Source organism: Aptenodytes patagonicus, chromosome 7, assembly GCF_965638725.1.
Source record: "Aptenodytes patagonicus chromosome 7, bAptPat1.pri.cur, whole genome shotgun sequence".
NCBI classification, from domain to species: Eukaryota; Metazoa; Chordata; class Aves; order Sphenisciformes; family Spheniscidae; genus Aptenodytes; species Aptenodytes patagonicus.
The window spans coordinates 32,266,241-32,287,022 of NC_134955.1; the positions used below are offsets into that span (position 1 = coordinate 32,266,241).

The 20,782-nt window shown below is 42.7% G+C and overlaps 1 protein-coding gene across 4 annotated transcripts; it reads right to left on the reverse strand.

The window, feature by feature from the left end:
• Positions 1–4,698: 4,698 nt before the first annotated feature.
• On the reverse strand, positions 4,699–19,455 carry DCAF4 (DDB1 and CUL4 associated factor 4). 4 transcript variants are annotated; one of them, XM_076344740.1, is made up of 14 exons: positions 19,397–19,455; positions 18,461–18,576; positions 16,696–16,793; positions 14,776–14,933; positions 13,212–13,294; positions 12,480–12,582; positions 11,348–11,491; positions 10,612–10,661; positions 9,235–9,314; positions 7,494–7,589; positions 7,285–7,382; positions 6,403–6,579; positions 6,062–6,176; positions 4,699–5,104 (listed from the first exon to the last, which is right to left on the reverse strand). In XM_076344740.1, the coding sequence occupies exons 2-14, from the start codon at positions 18,568–18,570 to the stop codon at positions 4,911–4,913; spliced, it is 1,506 nt and encodes a 501-aa protein (XP_076200855.1). In that variant the 5' UTR covers positions 18,571–18,576; positions 19,397–19,455; the 3' UTR covers positions 4,699–4,910. The 4 variants fall into 4 exon arrangements, with proteins under 4 accessions (XP_076200855.1, XP_076200856.1, XP_076200857.1 ...); XM_076344741.1 differs by lacking the exon at positions 19,397–19,455 and adding an exon at positions 18,901–19,083; XM_076344742.1 differs by lacking the exon at positions 19,397–19,455 and adding an exon at positions 18,978–19,077.
• Positions 19,456–20,782: the final 1,327 nt, after the last annotated feature.

Genomic DNA, 20,782 nt, shown 5'->3' on the forward strand with positions numbered 1-20,782 from the left:
TCTCGAGCCTATGTACGCATTTTGGTTTGAATTCTCACTTCCTCGCAACGAATGCTTGATTTTCTAGTACTGTTAGAATAGGTCCCTATTAAGCTCAAAAATGTAAAAATGCCAGAGTGAAATTGTGGCTAGTAAATTGATTTTTTTAACCTCTTAGTTTCAGTATTCATCAGGATAATAGTGGAGGAATGACCATGAAGCTATGTACTGCAATAAATCAGGGTCAACAGAAAGACGTAACCCCCACCACCACACAAGACCCAAAAGCAAATTGCCTCCCTGCTTTAGACACTTCAAGTTAAAACTGAAGAAGTTTAAGTTTCTACCTGTTATGTCTAAGAGCCTCATGTGACCTAAAGGGTTTTATGTGGAAAGAGCCTTGTTAATCAGGGTTGAGAGACGACTAATAGTAGCAGGGTATATGGAACAGAACGAGGGTGCGACTGTGGCTTCTGAAACAGTCGTGTTGATGGGAGGGACTGGCAGTTTGGTCAGTGAGGAGAGCCTGGTGGTCCGCTCTGAGCCTTGCTCCAGTGAGCAAAAGGGACCAAACAAATTGTGCCTGCTGGATGAGGGATGCTGCAACCTATCTTAGAGTGCAGGTCTGGCCTTTCTGAAGTTTCCTACTAGATTCAGTACTTGCTGAGAAGCTGAGGGAAAGAAATACAGTATTTTGATACTGTAGCAGAGGAGAAGAGTGCTGCAGTTCCTTACTTTTTAGCTGCCTTAGGGTCCTAGCTATTGCTGCATAATGAAATGCTTGATTTAGTATACTTTAGCCACCGCCTGCAGGCTGCTTGCTGTTTGTCACTGAAGCCAAATTGCCTCTCTTCTTGCCCTGCTTCCCCTCTCCTTTCATACTGCTCTTGCAGGCTTAATTAGAAGTGTTGGCTGCAAAAGCACTAGTTGCGTGAATGGGTTTGCAGGGGCACGCGTGCATTTGGCTCCTGGAAACAACGGAAAGCAAATGAGTATCTTTGTTTTATAAGTTTTGCCTAAAAGGGAACAAAGAAAAGAAACTATCTTCAGTTATGTAAGATGCCTTTCTGCCACAATTCCTAGTTTGTGTTTCCCACGGTAACTGGGCACAATTGTTGCACAGTCTTGTTCTTGCCGAACAGGCATTACAGGAGTTAAGAGCACTGAAAAGAGTTTAAATGCTAATTTAAATTTTGGAATTAATTCTGATTTAAGGGAGTTCATGATCCTTGTGGTTTGCTACCTGCAAGTGTTTGAACCACACATGTTTACTAGCAAGAATATCAATATAAAGTATGTTCCAACTCAACTCCGAGTTAGTTATCAGACGTAACATTAGGAGTTTGCAGTGGGATGGGGTTAGCTACAATTCTGTTTCCTGAACAGATGCTTAGTTGTAGTATGCATTATTAACTATGTCAATGCAAATGCTTTTGAAAGTTGTGCTGTATGTATTAATCACTGTGCATGCAACAGAAAATGTCCCAAATTAACATAACTAATCAAGACAAATTGCAGAGTATTTTCTCAAATTGAAAAGAAAAGCAAGCCAGGAATCAGTGACCACACTAGCCAAACTGGTCTCTTGGTTATCCAAGGGTAGTAGAGGGAATGGGAAGAGCCTGCAAGACTTACCATCTGAGGAGAACAGAGGACCCTTGGTCTTACAAAAAAGTTCTGTTGAAAGAAGGGGCATCATAGAGCATGCCGTGAGCAACATCCACTCCACTTTGTGTGAGAAAGAAGGCTCTGCAGAGAAACGCTAAAGCCAGATGCATCGGGGGAGCCATAGTTGTAAGGAATTCACAGCTCAATCTGCCTGCGGGGAAACGGGAGATGGCTGTTAATGGGATACAAGAAAGATTTGGGGGTTTTGAATGTATACCTAGACAGGGAAGAAACTGTTTTGAATATTTGCTGGGATTCATCTTTCATCTTGACTACCCTTTTATTATTTCATATAGAATACATGCACACTGTAACGTTATTACACTGCTCCCAAGAGGAGAGTTTTCCTGCTCTATTGTCTTCTATATAAATTAATGGGTAAAAGAAATACGAAGAAAGGAAAGGAGATCACCACACATAACATTGCAGTGTGGTGAGCAATAAGAGCTGCTGAGAAGAAAGGGTCAAGTTTCCTAGAACAGCACATTGCTTAGGCCTGAAGGTTGTGAGAGGACAGGAGAAATGAGTGTGGAGCCTGCAGGACAGAGAGGATTTTTACTAGGGCCAACGCTTCCTGGCACCTGTATTTGAATAATTCCCTCTTATCCAAAGTCACTTAAAATACGGAAGGAAAGGGGAGAGGAGTGCATTGGAAACAAACAAAAAACCACAGGATACGCTCAGGTTTGCACTGGTCTTGTGAAGGGAATCTCCCTGTGTTGGACTTGCAATGCAGGGCTCTTGTGATGCTTTCTTCTGGAGGAAGCCAAGCCAGAGGCACACCCATGAAGTGTGGTTGATGGGCTCAGGCCACTAGCAGGCATGCAAAGGGATGAATTGGCTGCAACACTAAGTCCTTGATGAGCTCTTAGAGAGCTCACGCCACAACCTTGAGTGTCTCATCCATGTTAACTGCTGTGCTCATGCTGCCGCTCACACTCTCCTTCTCTAGGAAAAACATTTTGTGACTGATTGAACAGTTTTGCCAAACCACTTGTTTGTTTAACTGCAAATACTCCTGCTCAGTTGCACCCTAAGAGCTTTCCCTGATACATCAGTGTGAGGTGCAATAGAGATGATGGCGCATCATGATGTAGGTGGAGGGGTGCAATCCCTCCATAAATAGGTTGCTCTGGCCAAAAGCTTTAGGTGCAAAAGAATAATAGTATCTGCTGAGAAATAAAAGAGCTAGAAACCTTTGTAGCATGCCTAGGAGGGTAGTGGTGAAGGTTTTTCTCTGAGGGCAGGAACAGGATTGCTTGGTACCCTGCTGTACCTGATTAACCAGCAGAGCATCCCTCACCTCGTTTGGGCTGTAGCAGTATTGTAACACAGGGAATTGTAACAGCTCTTCAATGTACCTACAGTCAGCCCTACCCCTGCCTCTGCCTGTACACAGAGAGCAGATACTCTGCTGGAGTACTGCTGCTCTGCTGCTGGAAAATGTGTTTCTGCTACTTGATGCCTTCCCTGCCCCTTTGAGCAGGCCAGTTGTCAGAGACAGCAGTACAGGCATAGGACAACACCCAGCAAAGTCAGGAAGGGCCTTGGAAAACAATTTAATTATGCCTGCTCAAAAGATATGGTGGAGTGAATGGAGTAAGCAGTCAAGAGACAGGTGTTAGCCCTGTTTCTTTTTATTCCTGGAATGCAATTTAGTGAAGCAGAAAAGCTTTGATAGGGACTTGCAAGCCCCTTCCTTCCCAGGATGCTCAGCACTGTTGCACCCCTCTGCAATGAAGACACAGATGGTATCCCAGGTGTGAGTGCTGTGCTGTACTCCCAACTATAGGCCACACCTACAGACACCAGCAACACACACCTTTGTGCACATGTGCAGCCTATACCCGATTTCAGAAGGCACTTGGAATGCAGACACCCAGCCTAGCTCTCTGACATGGCCATCTCACTGAGCCAGCTGGACACAGCCTCCATCTTAACATGTTGTGCAGCAAGGTTGTGACTATAACCCGTTTGTATGCTCACCTGCTGACCTGGCAGGACCCCATGGGAAGTAGCATCTCTGATGACACAGTTGTACATCTGAATGCTCTAAGTGGATCCCAGGATGGTAAAGGCAGTTCCTGCATTCCTTTTCTAAGATTTTTGGAAAACTTGAGCGCAGTGTGTCTTTCCTGTGAAGCCCATCAGTAGCACCACCTAGTTCACGAGGGCCTTCACCCCCTGTAGGCTCCTGAGCTTGTCAGTGCTTCCTACATATGCTAGCTGCAAGATGGTCTTGCCCCACCCAGACTGGTTACCAGCAAGGAGCTGGAAGTAATGAGGCTCCATGGGATGATAATTGTTCTCAAATACAGGTACAGGCTCTTGAAGTGTCATCCAATTACCATGAGCTGGTGCTACAACTTCGCAGCCGAGGGCCCAGTTGTACCTCTGTATGCAAGAGCCCTGCCTCTTCACAGGTGATCTCATATCCCAAAGAGGATGTGGGCTGTCCAGGCTGGGCTTGTCTCCCGCTACAGCTGCATAAGCAACCCTGCCATTCCAGACTGCTGACCGAACTCCAGTTAGGGTTGAGGACTCGGTTAGGAAACACTATGGTAAGTAAGTTAACAGGGACATTCAGCCTGGCTACTGGACCAGGAAAGGGACTTTGTTCTACACTTGCTGCCTTTTAAAGGGAATGGCGGCAGGGCAGCAGCACGCTACCATCATCTGAAAAGGACAAAGTTTAGCATTGCCCAGCTCAAAGGACTGACAGTATGAGTGGGAAAACTGCTGTTCCTTGGACTGCTTCCAACCATAGATGTAGTAGAGACAGTTGATGCAGGGATGCAGACCAAAGCTACTCCAAACAAAGCCCCAGAACACCTAGTGTCAGCTTCTCAACACCAGCTACTTCACTCTGTTGCACCAGCCTACTTGTGAACGTAGGTGTAACCACAGCTAAGTGGTTATATGACCAAACTAGGTTTAAGGTAGAGCAGCCTTTTGACAGCAAATTCAGCTAGCATGAGTCAGGCCCTTACTGCACACTACCAGCTTTTCAAAGCTTATAGCTAGATTTCAAAGAGGCTGAACATTGCCCAAGAAGTTAATCAGCACTCAGCTTTTATTTACAAGATGTCTGAGATGTATACAGCAAGATTTGCTGAACCTACTAAAGGAGGTTCAGAATTTCATGGGTAAAGCAGATGCAACAGCAGCACATAGTGACTCCACAGCATGGTGACTGGTGCAAAAATTTTGAAGTCATGTATAGGCTGGCAGCTTTGTAGACCAGGTCCGAGGAGAATATTGTGTCAGTTATAGGAGAAGTGGTAGAGATCCTGTTTGACAGCCATGAGTAAGCCAGGAACTCCTCGGCTACCCCCAAGTCTTGAAGAAAACACCACACTGGGAATGGCATCTTTGGAGGATGGGTGGGGAGAAGGGATGGTTCTAAGCAGATGGGCATCTTGGAGACTCCAAATTCTGGTGTAGCAATCCTGACCAACTGGAAAGGAAAGGACACCACAATTCAACATCACACCAAAAGTACTTACACGGCTCTGCAAGATTATCATCACAGAAGCAGAAGGTCTATGGGGAAAAAACCCTGACCGCTCTACACACACTAGAGGCGAAGTACTTTTCAATACTTTACGAAACAGAAATTCTACACTGAATACTGCAAAAGTGGGAAAAATGTGCATTTCCTATTAGGCAATAAAAAGGTATGATAAATCAGTATTTAGAGTGCTTTCCTCATTATCAAGCTCCTAAGCCAAAAAAGGGGAGGAAAACTCACTCCCTTAATTGTTAATTAACAAAAATTCTTGTCATTATTCCATCACTTATTGACAAATCCAAGGAGAGGAGGTCACCATGTTTACAGTGATACTGTGAAACTTGCCCATACTTTGCTTCATTTATTGTCACCTTTCCTCCCCGACCCCAAATAAAATGATAATAATATCAGACTGTAGCTAAGTATATTCAAAATGAACCTGAGTGGTAGACAATTTACAAGGAGTTACGCTTACATGCCAGTGCTTCAGTCCATCACCACACTACCCACTTAAGCACCAAATAAACATATGCACGGTCTTTAGTCTCTATATAAAGTTATCACCAAGTCTCCCGTTTACACATTGTTTCCTTCAATTTCAAAATCAAGTGTTTTCTGCTCTACTCTTGAGACACACTGTGGAAAGGATAATGGGACTTTTGCAGGACACAGCAGATAAAGCTGTTAAGCGCTACACAGGAGTGATTACAGTAGGTGTGCATCCATAACATTATTTCTTGATTTTCATAGTATATTACAGTATGTCTAAGGCTAAATTTCTTCTGAATTTTAAAGAATTAACAGCTTTACAGCTTCCAACAGCTGTAGCTAAGAAACGCTCCTCAGGTGTAAGAAAATCACTGCCATGCACTCTACAAGTAGAGGGAAAAAAAGTCAACCCACCTGCTGTAAGAAGTCCTTCCTCCTCATTTACATGCAAAGGGAGAATAGCATATTCATTGTGATGACCTTTGTACTGTTTCACACACTTTGCTGTTCTCAGGTCCCACAGTTTTATCTGCAATTTAAAGTAATTGTTTGAAAGAGGATATATTAACAAAGCAGAGTGCACTTGATGGTTGATAAATAAGCGGATCTGGAAGAGGACCCATATATGGGACTACCACCCAGTTCCATACTACCCCCCCCAAAGAACAGGCATCCGCCCTCGGGACTGGGATAAGCACCTGCCAATGCCCAGATACTAAAAGGAACAGAATACCCTAAACGCAACAAAACCATACCTTTCCAGCCATATCTGCTGCCATAAGATAGTGTTCAGCCTCAAGAAGGCGAATAGATGTAACTGCTGAGTCATGGAAGATACGAATTGCTTTCCAGCTCTGGCCCTTTCGGTTGCGTTGACGCACATCAATGCTGAAAATCTCACCTGAGCGGCAGCCATTATACAACATTGGGGTCTGGAAGAATCCAAGAGAAAGAAGCGTACTGTGTAACATCTGAAAGGATCTTACAAGTTATACAGACAGAAGCCATGTCAAGCTTTTTAGCTCTCTAGTGCAGTTGTCAAATTATTTTATTAACACAGGCATTAAGAATCAGAATTTTCATTACACACTGCAACATTTTTCATCAGCCAACACATTAGTTCCATTCAAACCTCAACTATTTACTTTAGCTGTAGAAGTTCAGCTAGGTAAGTAGTCTAACGTAACAGCAAAACAGGAACTGGAATTCTCATATTCTGATTTCACCCTTCTCACTAAATCTTTGTGAACGAGTCCATTAGTATTTAATGGGGTCTTCCTCTTCTTGATGGAGACAATACACTGAGTGTTAATAAAATGAGGTCATTTGCCAAAACCAAAACAATTTTACAACGCATTATTACTGTGCTCTTTATATTTCCTTAATTTCCTTTTTACCTCTGCACAATTAACAAAAATTACCTCTGTTGCCACAGAGTTTGAAATCAGTTAATCTTTCTGTTGCTGTTCAATTGTGTGCAAGCATCAGACCACATCAGCTCTGTTGTGGAACAGCTATCCAACAGTAACTGTAATCACAACCTTACGTACAGCATGATGAGTCCCATCACAAACAGAACAAAACGCCCACCAATGGGGCGGCGCTCTGAAAAAATGAAGGGTGTATGGTTCTTTTACCTGTGTGGCAAACTGTTGTGCCAATACATCGCTGCTGGTTCCAAATGTCTGTCGATGTCCTGTCACTACATTGGTCACAAGAACTCGTCGTGTCAGGCCTAAGGAAGACAGATTATGTTCATTTAGCTGTAATTTGGGTAGCAGCTGGGAGATTAACGCAAGAAGTCTTTCTCACTGAGACAGAAGGGGTTGCTAGCCTTGCAGATCACCTGTGCTGAAGCAGTTGTCTGCTTGGGGATTCAGGCACCAAGCACAGGACCAGGCAGTGGATATCTTGAAGCTGCACAGCATTCCAGGTCGATCTCCTAGGAGAGAGGAGCAAAACATGAAGCATCCATAAAATGTTAGGACAGGATGATAACTCAGAAAGCTTCTCTGGATTTCCATATTTCTTTCAACATTTCAATCTGAAGCAGAGAAAATGTTACCCAATTAGTGTCCCTGTGCTACTCAAGAGGCAGGAAACAAAAGTGGGACTTCATGACTGTAAGCTGAAGATTTATAGTCTATATACATAGATGATTGTGAGAGATTGTGAAATTTATTCAGCAGTCAGAGGGCTGACCACAGCAGGAAAAAGAAAAATAACACTTGCCTGACAGCACTAAGTAAGCCATTTTTTAAAGGTAAGTGGGCTAGAAACACAAAACATTTACTTTGTAAGCTATAGATTAGCCAAAGCCTAACCTGTAAGTTTTTGGCCTGCCTATTTAAAAAAAAAAGATTTGGGTAGGTAACAGTATCCTAGATTTGACCCTTACTCACGTAGCTCCTGCACAAAGTCTACTAATTGACATGACATAAATTTTAAGTCCTCAGTTTTCACTTCCTTCATGGCACATCCACCATGATCATACATATATCAGGCAGCACAAGTGACATGTCTAAAACATGGTTTTAGAGAGGTTAAGTTCTGCTTCGCTCCCAGCATCTACTTAGCAAGGTTCCCTCAAACCAACAATTTAGAAGAGCGAAGTCAGTCAAGAAACTTGGAAATACCTAAAACAGTCGATAGGAAATACTAGACAGGAGGACTCTGGTGGAACTCAGGGCATCTAATTATGGTGAAGGGCTTACAACGTTCTACAGAGCAACTGGGCATGCTGGCTTAGTAGCCATCCATCTTCAGTGACTCTTCAAGTTCATGCTAATACTATGCATCTTTTTTTTTTTTTTAAAAATGGCTGCATAAATAGCACGACATTAAAAATTTAAAATAGGTCCATAACTCTCATCTATCACAGATTTCCTCTGTATAAACTCAACTGATCATGTCTGAATGGAAACCAGGTTAGAGGACTGTACTGCATGACCTGAAGAAGCATGGTTCTGACACCTATCAAGAAAGTCCAATTAATAAAGTCCTGCCCCCAAGAACATTGAACAAACAAATACATAAAGATATAGCTACAGCCATCAGACTTAAGACATAGGATTCTCTAAATCAATCATGCTTACACACAACTGAGCATGAGCTTGTCCAAAGAACTATGGGCTGAGACATTTACCAGCTTTCCACCTTTGATTAATCCACTGAGCATACTTGAGTAGCTACTATGAGAAGGGATTCTGCAACGATTCTAGGTAGTCTGTAAGGAAATTTGAGTACTTCTTGCGTGCAGCTTCTGAGTATTAGTTACAGGCCAAGCTACTCACGAAAAATCCCAAACGTTTACAAGTGAGGTATTCTCCTGCCAAAGTCAAGAACTACATCAGCAGCAGCTAAAAATAAACTAGTGCTTTGAATACTGCTTGTTAATTAATTCTTAAGGTAAGTTCTTTCATCTGTTCACTTCTTAAACTGTTTCAGACTTTCTAAGCTTTACAAGAATACAACAGTGTCCCCAGCTACTGAAGAAAAGTGCAGAAATAATCTTTCCTTTGTGCTCTTTTCATACCATAACTGCTATTGAAAATTGGAGAAAAAAACAAACAACAAAAACACCCTACCTGGGTTAGTGCTGCTGAACAATGATGCTGGAAGCAGACTGGCACAGCCTGGTGTTTCTGCAATTCCCATGAGACACAGCTTGCTGAAGTGAGTTAAGGAAAACAAAGATTTCTCCCTAGAATGGAACAGGCTGCCTAACACTTATACCTGGGAAAAGCAAGATGCTCTGACACAGCCACAGCTCACGATACTTTTGATTTGTGAATTTGAGACCTTTGATGTGCCTTACAGTTTACAATTAAGTCTTGACTCTTCATTTCTTTCATAGGAAAGAGCTAGAAAGAACTCCTATTCTTGCTTGTGTATTTTCACTACCAGAAAGACAAGATAAGAAGATTACTAAGGCATCTTTCTAGTGATAGAAAAAAACCCAACACATGGCCTACATGGATCATTCTTCTCATCTTTACATGCTGATGACACTGCATTAATATAGATCTGTTTTTCATGGAGAGAAGTTGGAAAAAGTGGAGCACACACTGGGGAGGCAAGGAAGACTCACTTTAGATTATATTAAAATACTTTCTAAAGATTATACCAGGTATAAATAGGATTTGAAGGCTGCATTTCAAGTTCAGTGGGGTAAATCTGTGACACGACTAGAGGAAAGCACAAAATAACCAAACCAAACAATCCCCAATTTCTAACCAGCTGTGAGCAAGCCTGATGAACTCCTTCCACCTTCTGGATCAGTCCTGAATTGCCTGGCTTTTCCCATGAGCCATTACATATATTTCTATATAATTTCCTCTCTTTTGGCACTTTACTAGCACATCTGTTGCCTGCCATCTCCCACGTTAAATCCCCTTTTCTTCCTCTCTTCTGGATTCTGTATTGTCCATTACTGCTTCCTCTACTATACCATCAACCTTCCTCTTCTTCGGAGACAGATCTGCAGAACATGCTCTGAAAGTTGCAGAGCACGACGCCAATGAATTGCTCCCATTCTCCTCTCAGAGAGGAGAAGAGAAACCAACAACAGAAACCAACCAACCCACTTTCAAAGAGGTCCACTTCAAAGAGAAAGTTAGTTGCCTTAACCCTCTCTTGTTCTTTTGCCACAGCCAGTTTCTAAACATCAGATAATTCTGGATATGGCATCTACACTATTAATGAAGTGAGAAGTCTCCAGGGCAGGAAACATGGTCTTTCACCTAAAATTACACTGGAACAATTCTACATCTATCTATAACAGAACCATACATCTGTTTCACTAGCTCCAACATCTTTCAATTTTTGTAACTTTCTCTGTTTTCCAGAAAACTTAATTTCTGGGACAACTACATGAGAAGTCTTCCTGGAAATTAGTTGTTCTGTGCAGCATGATGCAGACTTGTGAAAGCTGAACTGAAAGTTTGCTTTTTTTAAAAGGATATAAAACATGAGAATCTGGATGAGTCAATGATGCCCAGCACACAGAATTCACCTTCAGACACAAGAAGACATACTATTTTTGTGATCTCTTATGCAATTCATGAAAGGGTATTTCCATGCAAAGATAACGTAAGAGTACGCGCTGGGCACACTTCCTTAGCCCACTAAATAGCCCAGTAATGGGTCACAAGCATTTTAGCCTCATACTCCTCTTAAATGTAGGAGACAGAGCAGCATTGAAAAGTCTGTCCAAACACGGATTGAGGCACCAAGCGCATCCTACTATTTAAGAGATCATCCTTAAAAGAATCTGAGCATGAAGAGGTTATGAAAGCCTGTTTTAAATATTCTTCATGTTCAAGGATAAACACATTTTCCCAAAATTATTTTTTAAGAAAGAAGCATGCAAATCTTAGTCATTTCTGGCCCTCAACATCAGTTTTGTCAGCAATGGCCAAGTGCAGCTCTGAAGTAAGCACTATCCTTGGAAGCTGGTACTTCTACATAGTCTTCCGTTTCAATTGTAGCATAATATTCCTGAGAACTCACACTGGTACTGAGGACTTTCAGAGACAAGTTTATTGTGATTCTGCATTTATCCGAGCTTCACATTGCTAGATTCTTCCATTCTCTCCTCCTAACCCCTTCTGCAACCCTCATGCAGTTCCACCCGTGCCTCCCAAGGAACAGTGTTCTGAAAATGCAGTAACGGAAGGAAGCAGGAACAGAACACAGTACTTTGCGGTTTGTGAAGTAGAGGTTGTCATACATCTCCACAGTGAGAGACTCCTTCCCCAAACCACTGAGGTTGACGATACCATATTTACATCCTCCATGCTCTACATCATTCACAGTGAATATCCGTTCACAAGCAACATCTGCCTGTAAAACAAAAGCCTGCTGGTCACACTTACTGGAAACTTACAGGAAAAAACAGCTTAAGGGAGCTGCATTATGTCTAAAATGAAACAACACATTAATTCTGATCCCTTTAACACCGTCTGCTTTCCATTCATCTCTAAAAACAGTGGCCAACTCCTTTTTAAATGCATGCACAGAAAAAACATGAGTAAGAAAAGGATTTAGTCCTTGAGTAACAATAAATACTCTTTCCAAGTATATCAGTTCTAGACACTTTGGCTGATTAGTAAGCACAGACTGGTATTGGTAGAGGACTCAAAACAAAAATTTAAATCTTATCAAAAGTGAACGTGGAATTCTCCTGCAGTTGGATCACAGCAAAAAGGCTGGTACTACACTTCAACTTTTCTTTTATGACATTAAGTTTCTGACTCCCTTCTGGCTTCAGCTACCTATGCAGTGCTCTGTTTACAAGGCCGGGAGCTGGTCCTGGAGAGCTTCCTTCATAGACTATGGAAGATGTTTGCTCCAGAGACCTCTCCTGCACATGCAGTACCATCAAAACCAGCAGAAACTGCCTTCAGATCATGGGATGCAAGATGATTACTGATATTTACATAGAGTCTGGACTACAGACTTTGCCACTCCCCAAATTCTTCTCTTCCATTTTCTTCTTCTTTCTCTTAATCCTCTCCACTCCCCCCCATCCCGGCCCCACGCTAATTATCCACTCAACTCCTATTTATTCCCAAGAGAACATGTTGATCAGCTTAAAACCAAAAAAAATTACTTTCATATCCAACCTTTTCATCATTTTCCTTTCTAGGAAAGGAACAGCCTCCTCCCACCTGTTTAAAATTACCGAGCACATATTTTGAGAACTGACACAACAGGAATAACGCATCTTTGAAAGCAAAATTTGACCTATGAGGTTTAATTACAAGATCCTGAATTTTCACTGAAGATGTGCTCTCTTTATCCTAAAGACTTAACAGTTCTCCTAACATACCACAATTATTTTAAAATTGTTGGTTCCAGCAACTGAGGAATCTGGACTGTGAATTTCTATCTTCCTCCTCTGCATGCAGTTCACTTTTAGTTCATGGACCAGCCTGTAAAAGAAGGGGGAGGAGAAAGAAGAATTCAGGTAAGCCTAAGTTTAATGCCAATGAAAAGAATTCTGGATCGGATATCCAGAACTGCTTCTCAATCACAGAAAATAAAATGCCTGCATGCTGCAACTTCACTTATATAACCCATGAACACGTGCATCTTCCACATTCATGGAATTTCATCCCGTTATTCTGAACCCCAGCACATCTTCAATAGCAGAAACAACAACATAGCAAGTCACTGACTTGCCTTCTGCGCTGTTACTGAATCTGAGCATAGCTATTCTAACGGGGGGCAGGGGGAACGGTCACATCACTTGAAGACCATTCACCCAAAGAAAAGCTGTACTGTATTCAAAAAGCACAATGTGGCAAAACAGCATATATAGAAAAAAAAAAAAGTGAACTTTTAAACTCCAGTTATCTGCATTGGGAAACCTCTTCTTCATTTGAATTCTCATCACTTTAGTACTCTGATTATAAAAGAATATAACTATTTTTTTAATGTAAGTAACATGTTCCTCTTCATCCTAAGTGGAACAGTAAGAAATGCAAAAACCCTGACAGGAACAGTTGCACTAATAGCAGAACTTGGTATTGCAAACAGAAGACAAATCAAATCATTGTACCTGCAATAACTTGTGGAGCTGAGCAAACCCAGCTGCCTTTTCTGTAACAGCACAGATGAGTTCAGTCCAGCCCTTGTTGTTTTCTGGAAGAGAATAACAAGAAAGTGTACTCAGTTATTTGCTTGTTTATGAGCCAAACATGGCTGTGCGTCTTAGACGTTTGGGATATTTAGGTAACTTTTTCCCCTAGCCTACATACATTAAAATTTTCAGAAGGTCTATAAAACACATTCCAGCACCATCTCCCTGGTCTACTACAGTAAGCAGACAAGAAAGTGACAACAGTATATTCCTGTGAGATGCAGGGTGCTTCTATAAATACAAAAACTGGAGAAAACCAAAAAACAACAGCCATTGTTTTTGCTTGACATAATCAGCAGTACCACCTTGAGGTGTGAAGTCACCTTCTGGTTTCACTAGAACACCTTAAATTCTTATTATACAGCAAAACTTTCTATCACAACAAGACTGCTATTAACTATGCAGTCTCACTGCTGCACTAAACTACTTTCCTATTCATAATTTTTTAAAATTTCACGCAAACACTTTCTGGGGAGACCAAACGATAGAGTACTTTGCAGAGTTACAGAGTAATAAATCTTTTTGATAACGCTTTAACAAAGCAAGTATTTAAGAGTCAAAATGTTCTTATCTGGGAACATAATTCCGATGTCTGATTCAATAGCCAGATTTTGAGAAAAGATGTATATCCACAGTTTCCATTAACAGCAACGTGGCTAGCAGCTGTTTGGTATCTATGACACCTAAACTGCTCATGGAAACAGATAAAACAACCAAAAAAAAAAAACCCCAAACCCAAACCCAAACCAACAGCAGCATTTTCACAGTGAAGACTGAAGAGCTGAATAGCTGGTTGAAGTGAGAAATTCATTACCTAACGAGAAAAATACTGCTTGCTTCCTCCAAATGACAGTGCATTGAAGCTGAGCTGTGATTTGTAAAGTTATAAGACATGCTTTCAGGTAATTAAAAACCATCATTGTTAGGTATTTTATCCAGGTTACCAATATGCAGCATCAGCATTAACTCTGCTGTAATACTTTATGCCTGGAAAGCCTGTATGCTTTTCATTATAAACATAAGACCCACCTTGACTTTACCTGTCCAAAAAAATTCTTCATGAAAAAGCTGTTTCCACAAAATATCATTAGTATTGTTTCTTCAGGGTCCAGGAATATGCTCAACACATTTACAGAACATGTGGAAAACTTAAAATCAAGACCCCACTTTGCCAATTCAAGGCAGGGATTTGAAACCTGGCATCTAATGTCCTGACTCAAGTGTAACTGTTGGACAATCTGCAATTCTGAGCACAGTTTCTGTCTCTTTACAAGTTTTTTGTCTGCAATGACTTACTTTCATTCCTGTGTGGAACAGCCAACCAAAAGGCTTCAAGGACTATAAATTCTCAGCAAAAAGAAATTTTCGTTTCTTCAGACAGCTTAGGGAACTGTACCACAGTCAGAAGTGAAAGGCTTTAGCTTATAATCTGTCCTGGGCCAGAGTACAATAAAGCCTAATTGCAATCTTTTTCAGAATGTACCTTCTTTTGTTTTTCTTCCTCTTCTAAGAGTCTCAGTCTTTTGCATTCCATTGCCTTGTACTGAATGCTCTCCTTGGTGAGTGGGTTGTAGTTATTATGTCCAGGCAGTAGGCGAAAATAGCGGTTCTTTTCTGAGTCATAGTAAAATCCTGGCAGTTCTTAAATTAAAAAAAAAAAAAGTGGCAAAACCTAGGCAAAATCAGATGGATAACTAAGTTTCTTTATTGCTCTTTGACATCCCACATCTTCATGGGAATGTCAGAGTCACGAGGCTCAAAGCTCTTGCTCCCAGCAGGTCCCAAGCATGATACACAGACTAGGAATAGATGACAGCCACTTAAAGGAAAAAAAAGATTATTTATAGTTTTCAAACGTAGTGCTGTTACACAGGTACAGAAAGGATGTCACCACTAACCAAGATGAAATTCAGACAGATCAGAGAAGCAGGTTTTGCTGCAGAACAAAAATTACCTTTCTTTATAAATCAATCATGAGGGGACACTCTTAGTTAAAAGACTAGGTAGGGCAGTCCCAAACCAAAAAAAAACCAAAACCACCAACACTGACAATGAGGTATCACTCACACCAGAATAAAGCAATTCACTTCTCAGAACAAGCCACTTTTTCTTCAACACATAAAAGAGATTTAGATACAATCAAGAGTACATTTGGACAATATGCAGAGGCTCCTTCCAAAGATGAAGTGGGATGAGAGAAACATTCAATTTTAGTGCTTCGCTGCCTGGGTAAATTCCCAGAGGCAGACAGGCAAAATACTTTGACAGATTCATAATGGCACACTGTCTCAAGACAAGCGATTTTATTCAGAAGAGGTGAGTGTTAACATCTTCATTTCAAGAGTTTTTATTTAAACCTTTATCTACTACCAGAAATTGCATTTCAAGTAATCTCTTTGTGCTGCTGCTTCGAATTCAGCTCCTTGTCAGCATCTTTTAGGTTTCAGCTTAGCAACAAGCGACCAAGATTTATTCAGGTCAACAGAAATATAAAGTTAGCGAATGAATCAGTAAGGTTCATAAAAGCACACTGCATTTAGTATACAGAATCTGATTACACAGCAATAAATGTTTTGCAGGATCCATCTCCTAACACGCTCACAACCTCTTAAGCACAAAAGGGTGCTATACAAAAAAGGTCTCTTTAAACTGTCTTTGTCTGTTTGTTGTTAAGAGGTTATAGAGTCAGTGGTGTTTCACCTGTTGTGGAGAAATACATGTTCTACCAGGCTTAGCTTTTGCTAGGGTTGTTTAATGAGTCAGGAAACCAGAATGCAAGCAGGATATCTTCCTCAATAACATTGCTACTGCATTAAGTCTGGTTTCATCAGTCGACTCCCTGATAATGAACAAACATTTAGCCAGAGTGTATTTCTTACAGACTACAAAATACACTGAAGGCATATAGAGAGATGATTTTCCTGCCACCCCACCCCCCGAAGTGGTGGATCGTTGTGTCTTTTAAAAGACTGAATAACTGGATGCAAGTTATCATTTTTTTATATGCTCTCTTATTTTCTTTGCTTATTTAATGTTTTCATTGAAAGACGTATTTTATAACATCTTCAGCACATACGAGAAAAGAAACAAAGTTCATTTTCTTCCCAAAGCAACATTTCTGGAGGGAGAAAGAGAGTTCTATTTTTTCAGTTTATATCAGCTTGGCTAAGCACACAAGTTTTCAAACACGAGAAGCACTTGGGGACCTGAAAGTGTATTTGGCCCTGCTCTTTAGATCCTCACTTACTACATCTTTTTGTATCACCCAATGTTAGTTTTCATGACAAACTTTACTGCTTATACCCTTCCTTTAACACCACACTATTAATGCAGCTACTACTACTTTTTTTCATACAGTCAGCATATAGACACTGATTTTTGACCTGTAAACATGGTCTCTTACCTGGTACTACAGAGTTCTGTGTTAAACTGGATGAAGAAGGATCTCCACTGCTGCTGGGGCCTGCATTCACTGGGGTCTGTGATTCCTCCTGTTCCGGCCTAAAAAAATAGCATTGCCTTCAAGACAGGCTCACAATTGTCCTACACATCTTTCCCACAAAGAATCTAGAAAGCAACTTGTAACTGACATTAATGGAGTACAATTTTGCAGGGCTGTGGTAAATACACTGTGTATATCACCATACACTAAACTACAAAAATAAAACCGTAAAAATATTCAACTTAAAAACCTCTCAATAACATTAGAGACACCAACATCTTAAAAGGCTTAATTACTTGCTAAAACATTAGAGGTGGCTGCTGATTCTGCAAGTGCCTTTAACTCTTTCCAGTGAAAGATTAATTCTGGGCATTTTACCATATCCCCTGACTAAAAGAAAAGCCCACCCTTGAAAGCATGTAAGTCTTCACAGCATAAAGCGAGAGACAGTGTGGGTAAAACACTGATGTCAGGTCAAAAATATTTTGCCATTCTCTTTGGGACAAGAATTTCACTGATGAGGTTCAGAAACATGCAAAATAAACAAAAGTTTAATGAAAACTCCAAAAAAGAGAAGTTTCTGCTTTTGTAATAAACATCGCAGTCAACAGGGTACCTGTAGCTTTCTTCTTTTTTGAAGTAATTTAAATGGGCACACTCTGTACTGATGAGCAAAATTCCACTTGGATGTTTTCTGAATCACCCATATAATTCTCACTTTTTAAGACAGGTCTTATTACACGTCATCTTAAAAGCATTAGGCCAAGATGTTTTGCAAGAGTTGTAATTTATTGAAAACAAAATGACAAAGAAATTCTAGTTCTAATACCAGCTCTATTGCTGTTTGATTATACAACTTTGAGAATAGTTAAAGAACATAACTGATCTACACGGGGAAAAAACCAAACCGCATCAAACCCAAGCACTTCAACTTAAAGCGTTTTAATAAAATCTTTTTAACTCTATATTCACTGAATTAGGGCCCATTTGCATTTCTAACTTTTCTTACACAAATACAACTAACAGGGCAACTCATATAAGCGTATGTATCTCTTTCTCTAAAAATACATTTAAAAAAGTGCTTAGAGTATTAAAGCAAAGGATTGCCCTCTTTTATTCCTGCAAGAGGCACTAAGGAAAGAATACAGGAAAGAGCCATAAAAATAGCTCAGACACAGGCAAGTGTAAGTTCTAAAGTTTAAAATGTACCTTCCTAAAAGAATCAGTTTTCAAGGCAGTGGATTATTCATGAGACCTTGTTTCAGTTTCCTGATCTGCTAGATGTGGTATTATTACCATATTACTTAACATGCTTTTAAACTTTCAGGAAGATCCTTTAATGACAGTTTTTACACTAGTAGACACTGAGGCATAAAATAAACGGGCAGGTGGAATGAAGTACTTACAAACATTTTTCTTCCCTGAACTATCTTTGCATAGTGATGAAGAGTTTATGGACAATCAGGCACACCTGAAAGGACTAGCTCATGGAACCACATCTCAGTTTAAAATCAATATACAGTTGTGAACATAGAATAAAGTTCCAGAAATCAATGCAATTCCACTTCCACTAGGGATGACAGATATACCAGAAGTACTGTCCACTAGATTTTTAGATGGCAGCCCTCCCAGTTCTAGATAGCCACCATTCTGCAAATTTAATTAGGCATAACATCTAATGGTCTAACGGCTTAACCCATGCTAAGCACAAGCTGCATATACTTGCCTTTCAGTACAGTTATTGTGATTGGGTCTTCTGTACCGATAGGGATGGTAGCTCTGCTTGCAATTGCTCCATCCATGCTTTTCTTTGCCTCTCCAGTAATTTCTCTTCATTTCTACCTGTAAAGCAAACATACACACATACTTCAATGCTACTTGCCTGGAATGGTCCAACATACGAGACAGTCTCTTAACACTGCCTCTTTTCAACCAGTTTCAAATAGCTTCGCTGTGGCCTAGAGATCAAAACCAAGGAGGCACACTGAAGAAAACAGTTTACTTTTAAAGAGAAACACTTTCAAGTGCAAACAGCATCAGGTCTTAAAGGGAAGAAAGGCAGAACAGCACCATCGGCCGTCTGAAGGGAGGCTGAAATACGGGCGGTACGGCGTTGACCACCTCCTGCATGGAGCACTAATAAATATCCTTTTGCTAAGTTCTCACGTGCGCAGGGCGAAGTCCCACAGCCGAGCTGAAGCCGGGTGATAGCAACCACCAGCTTTCCAGCGCAATACGCTTACTTCCAAGCAGAGGGGGTCTCCCAACACGGGGACAAACCGAAGCGACCGACGGCGGCCTGCCCGTCTCCACCGCGGGCGGGCCTGCCTGCCTCCCGCCCCGGGCCCAGGCACCGCGCTGCTCCCGCGGGGACACGGCGGTACGAGCAGGCGGCCGGCGGCAGCCCGCCGGAGGGGGCCTCCCCTTCACACGGCAGCCAGGCCGGACCGGCGGGCCGACACCCCCAGCCACGGTTTTGTAAGCGACCAGGCCCGCTGACCGCCCGCACTACGGGCGCTTCCTCTCTTCTGCCGACTTCCCTGCTGGGCTGGGACCAGCTCCACAGCTCGCCCCGCCGCGCTGAAGCTAATAGTCCCTGAGGCGAAGGCGCGATCGCGGCCAGACACACCCCACTACCTCCCCCGAGCCGCCCACCCCTCACCGCCGCCGTCCCCTGCGCCGCGCCTCGCCGCTTCCACCCTGCCGCCAAGGCTCCGCCCACGCCCCGATGGGCGCGTCTGATTGGTCCTCGCCTGCGCCTGCCTCTTGACGGACGGCTCACTCACCATACAGCAGAAGGCCAAGCCAGCGCGTGCGCCCCGCGGAAGGGTGGGGCCACAGCAGCGGTTGGGCGGGGGCGGGTCGCGGACGGTGCGGCTGCCGCGGCTGCTCGGGGCCCTAAGGGATGGGCCGGGCCGGGCCGGGCCGGGCCGGGCCGCGTGGGCTGCGGCGGCCGCGGGGTAGGGCGGCCGGGCCCTGCAGTAAAACCTGAGTAGGGGAGCGCGGGGGTGTAGGGATGGAGTTTCTGGCGAAAAGGAGTCGTTTAGCACGGTAGGGAGGCAATGCAGGGCGGAGAAGCGGCAGCCTTCAGGTGGCTGAGGGGAGCTGCCGGTCAGCGCTTATGGGCGTGTTTCTGCGTGAGGGGCAGCCTCGGGCCCCGCTTATGGGGGGGAAAGCGCTGGCGTGAGGGGGCGAACTGGCGAGGCTCCGCTGCTGCTGGTCAGTGTGTGGGGCGTCGGGGGCTGTGAGAGAGGCGGGAGGGGCTGCTGGGGTGGGATTCTCGAGCGGCGCGGGTAGGGAGGCTCGGCGGTGGTGGGGAAGAGAGTGGGAAGGGTCGATAATTGCGCTTTCTGAGGGGAAGCACTTGTTTCCTCCCGGAATTGGGATTAAAGGCAGTGGCTTCCACAGGGCATGGTGGGGGAAGGAGGCAGAGATGTGTGTTTCTGAGGGATGGGGTCACTGAAAAGGTACTGCTGTTTCTTTCTCTGGGTCCCTAGTTGGTTAAAGGCCATCCTTTGGCTTTGGGGAGCTAGAAGCTGTTACAACCTCTCTAAATTTCTCAAGAATTTAGAAACGAGAGTGGTGGCTCTAAAGTGACCCTCCCAGCTGAGGCCTCTTGATGCTTAAATATTTTTTGAGCCTTCTACTGCTGGGCAACAAACAGTTTGATGGGTGATACTGAGGCATTAGTACTAGGACAGCTTTGGGAAGCATGCAGCAAATGGACAAGGTGGGAGAAAAAACTCGGGCTGCAGCAATCAGTAGCAGGAAGAGCTCAGCACTCCTCAGTTGGTCAGCATAAGCTGAAAGAGCAACAAAAGGTTGTAGTGGTAACTACCATCTCTTTGCAGTCATTGTAAGAAACCCCTTCTCTTTTTAATCTTTTACTAAAGATGTCCTTAAGCTGGTTTTGTATGGTGGCCTTCCTCCTTCCCTTCCTGCTTATACAGCATCTAGGAGTTAAAAAAATAAAACCGGTATGGTACAAATGTTTATTCCTGTAAGGGATGATTAAGGTTACAGCAAAACATGAACTATAGCTCACAAA

What these genes read in the sequence shown, in the direction of transcription:
- DCAF4 (XM_076344739.1), bottom strand. Translation starts at nt 18,591, where the DNA reads ATGTTTGCTTTACAGGTAGAAATGAAGAGAAATTACTGGAGAGGCAAA. An exon ending in TCTACTTCACAAACCGCAAA is followed by an intron (nt 10,662 to 11,347) that starts GTACTGTGTTCT and finishes TTGTGTCTGAAG; the next exon opens with GTGAATTCTGTGTGCTGGGC. An exon ending in GTTCAGCAGCACTAACCCAG is followed by an intron (nt 7,590 to 9,234) that starts GTAGGGTGTTTT and finishes CCTCTCTCCTAG; the next exon opens with GAGATCGACCTGGAATGCTG.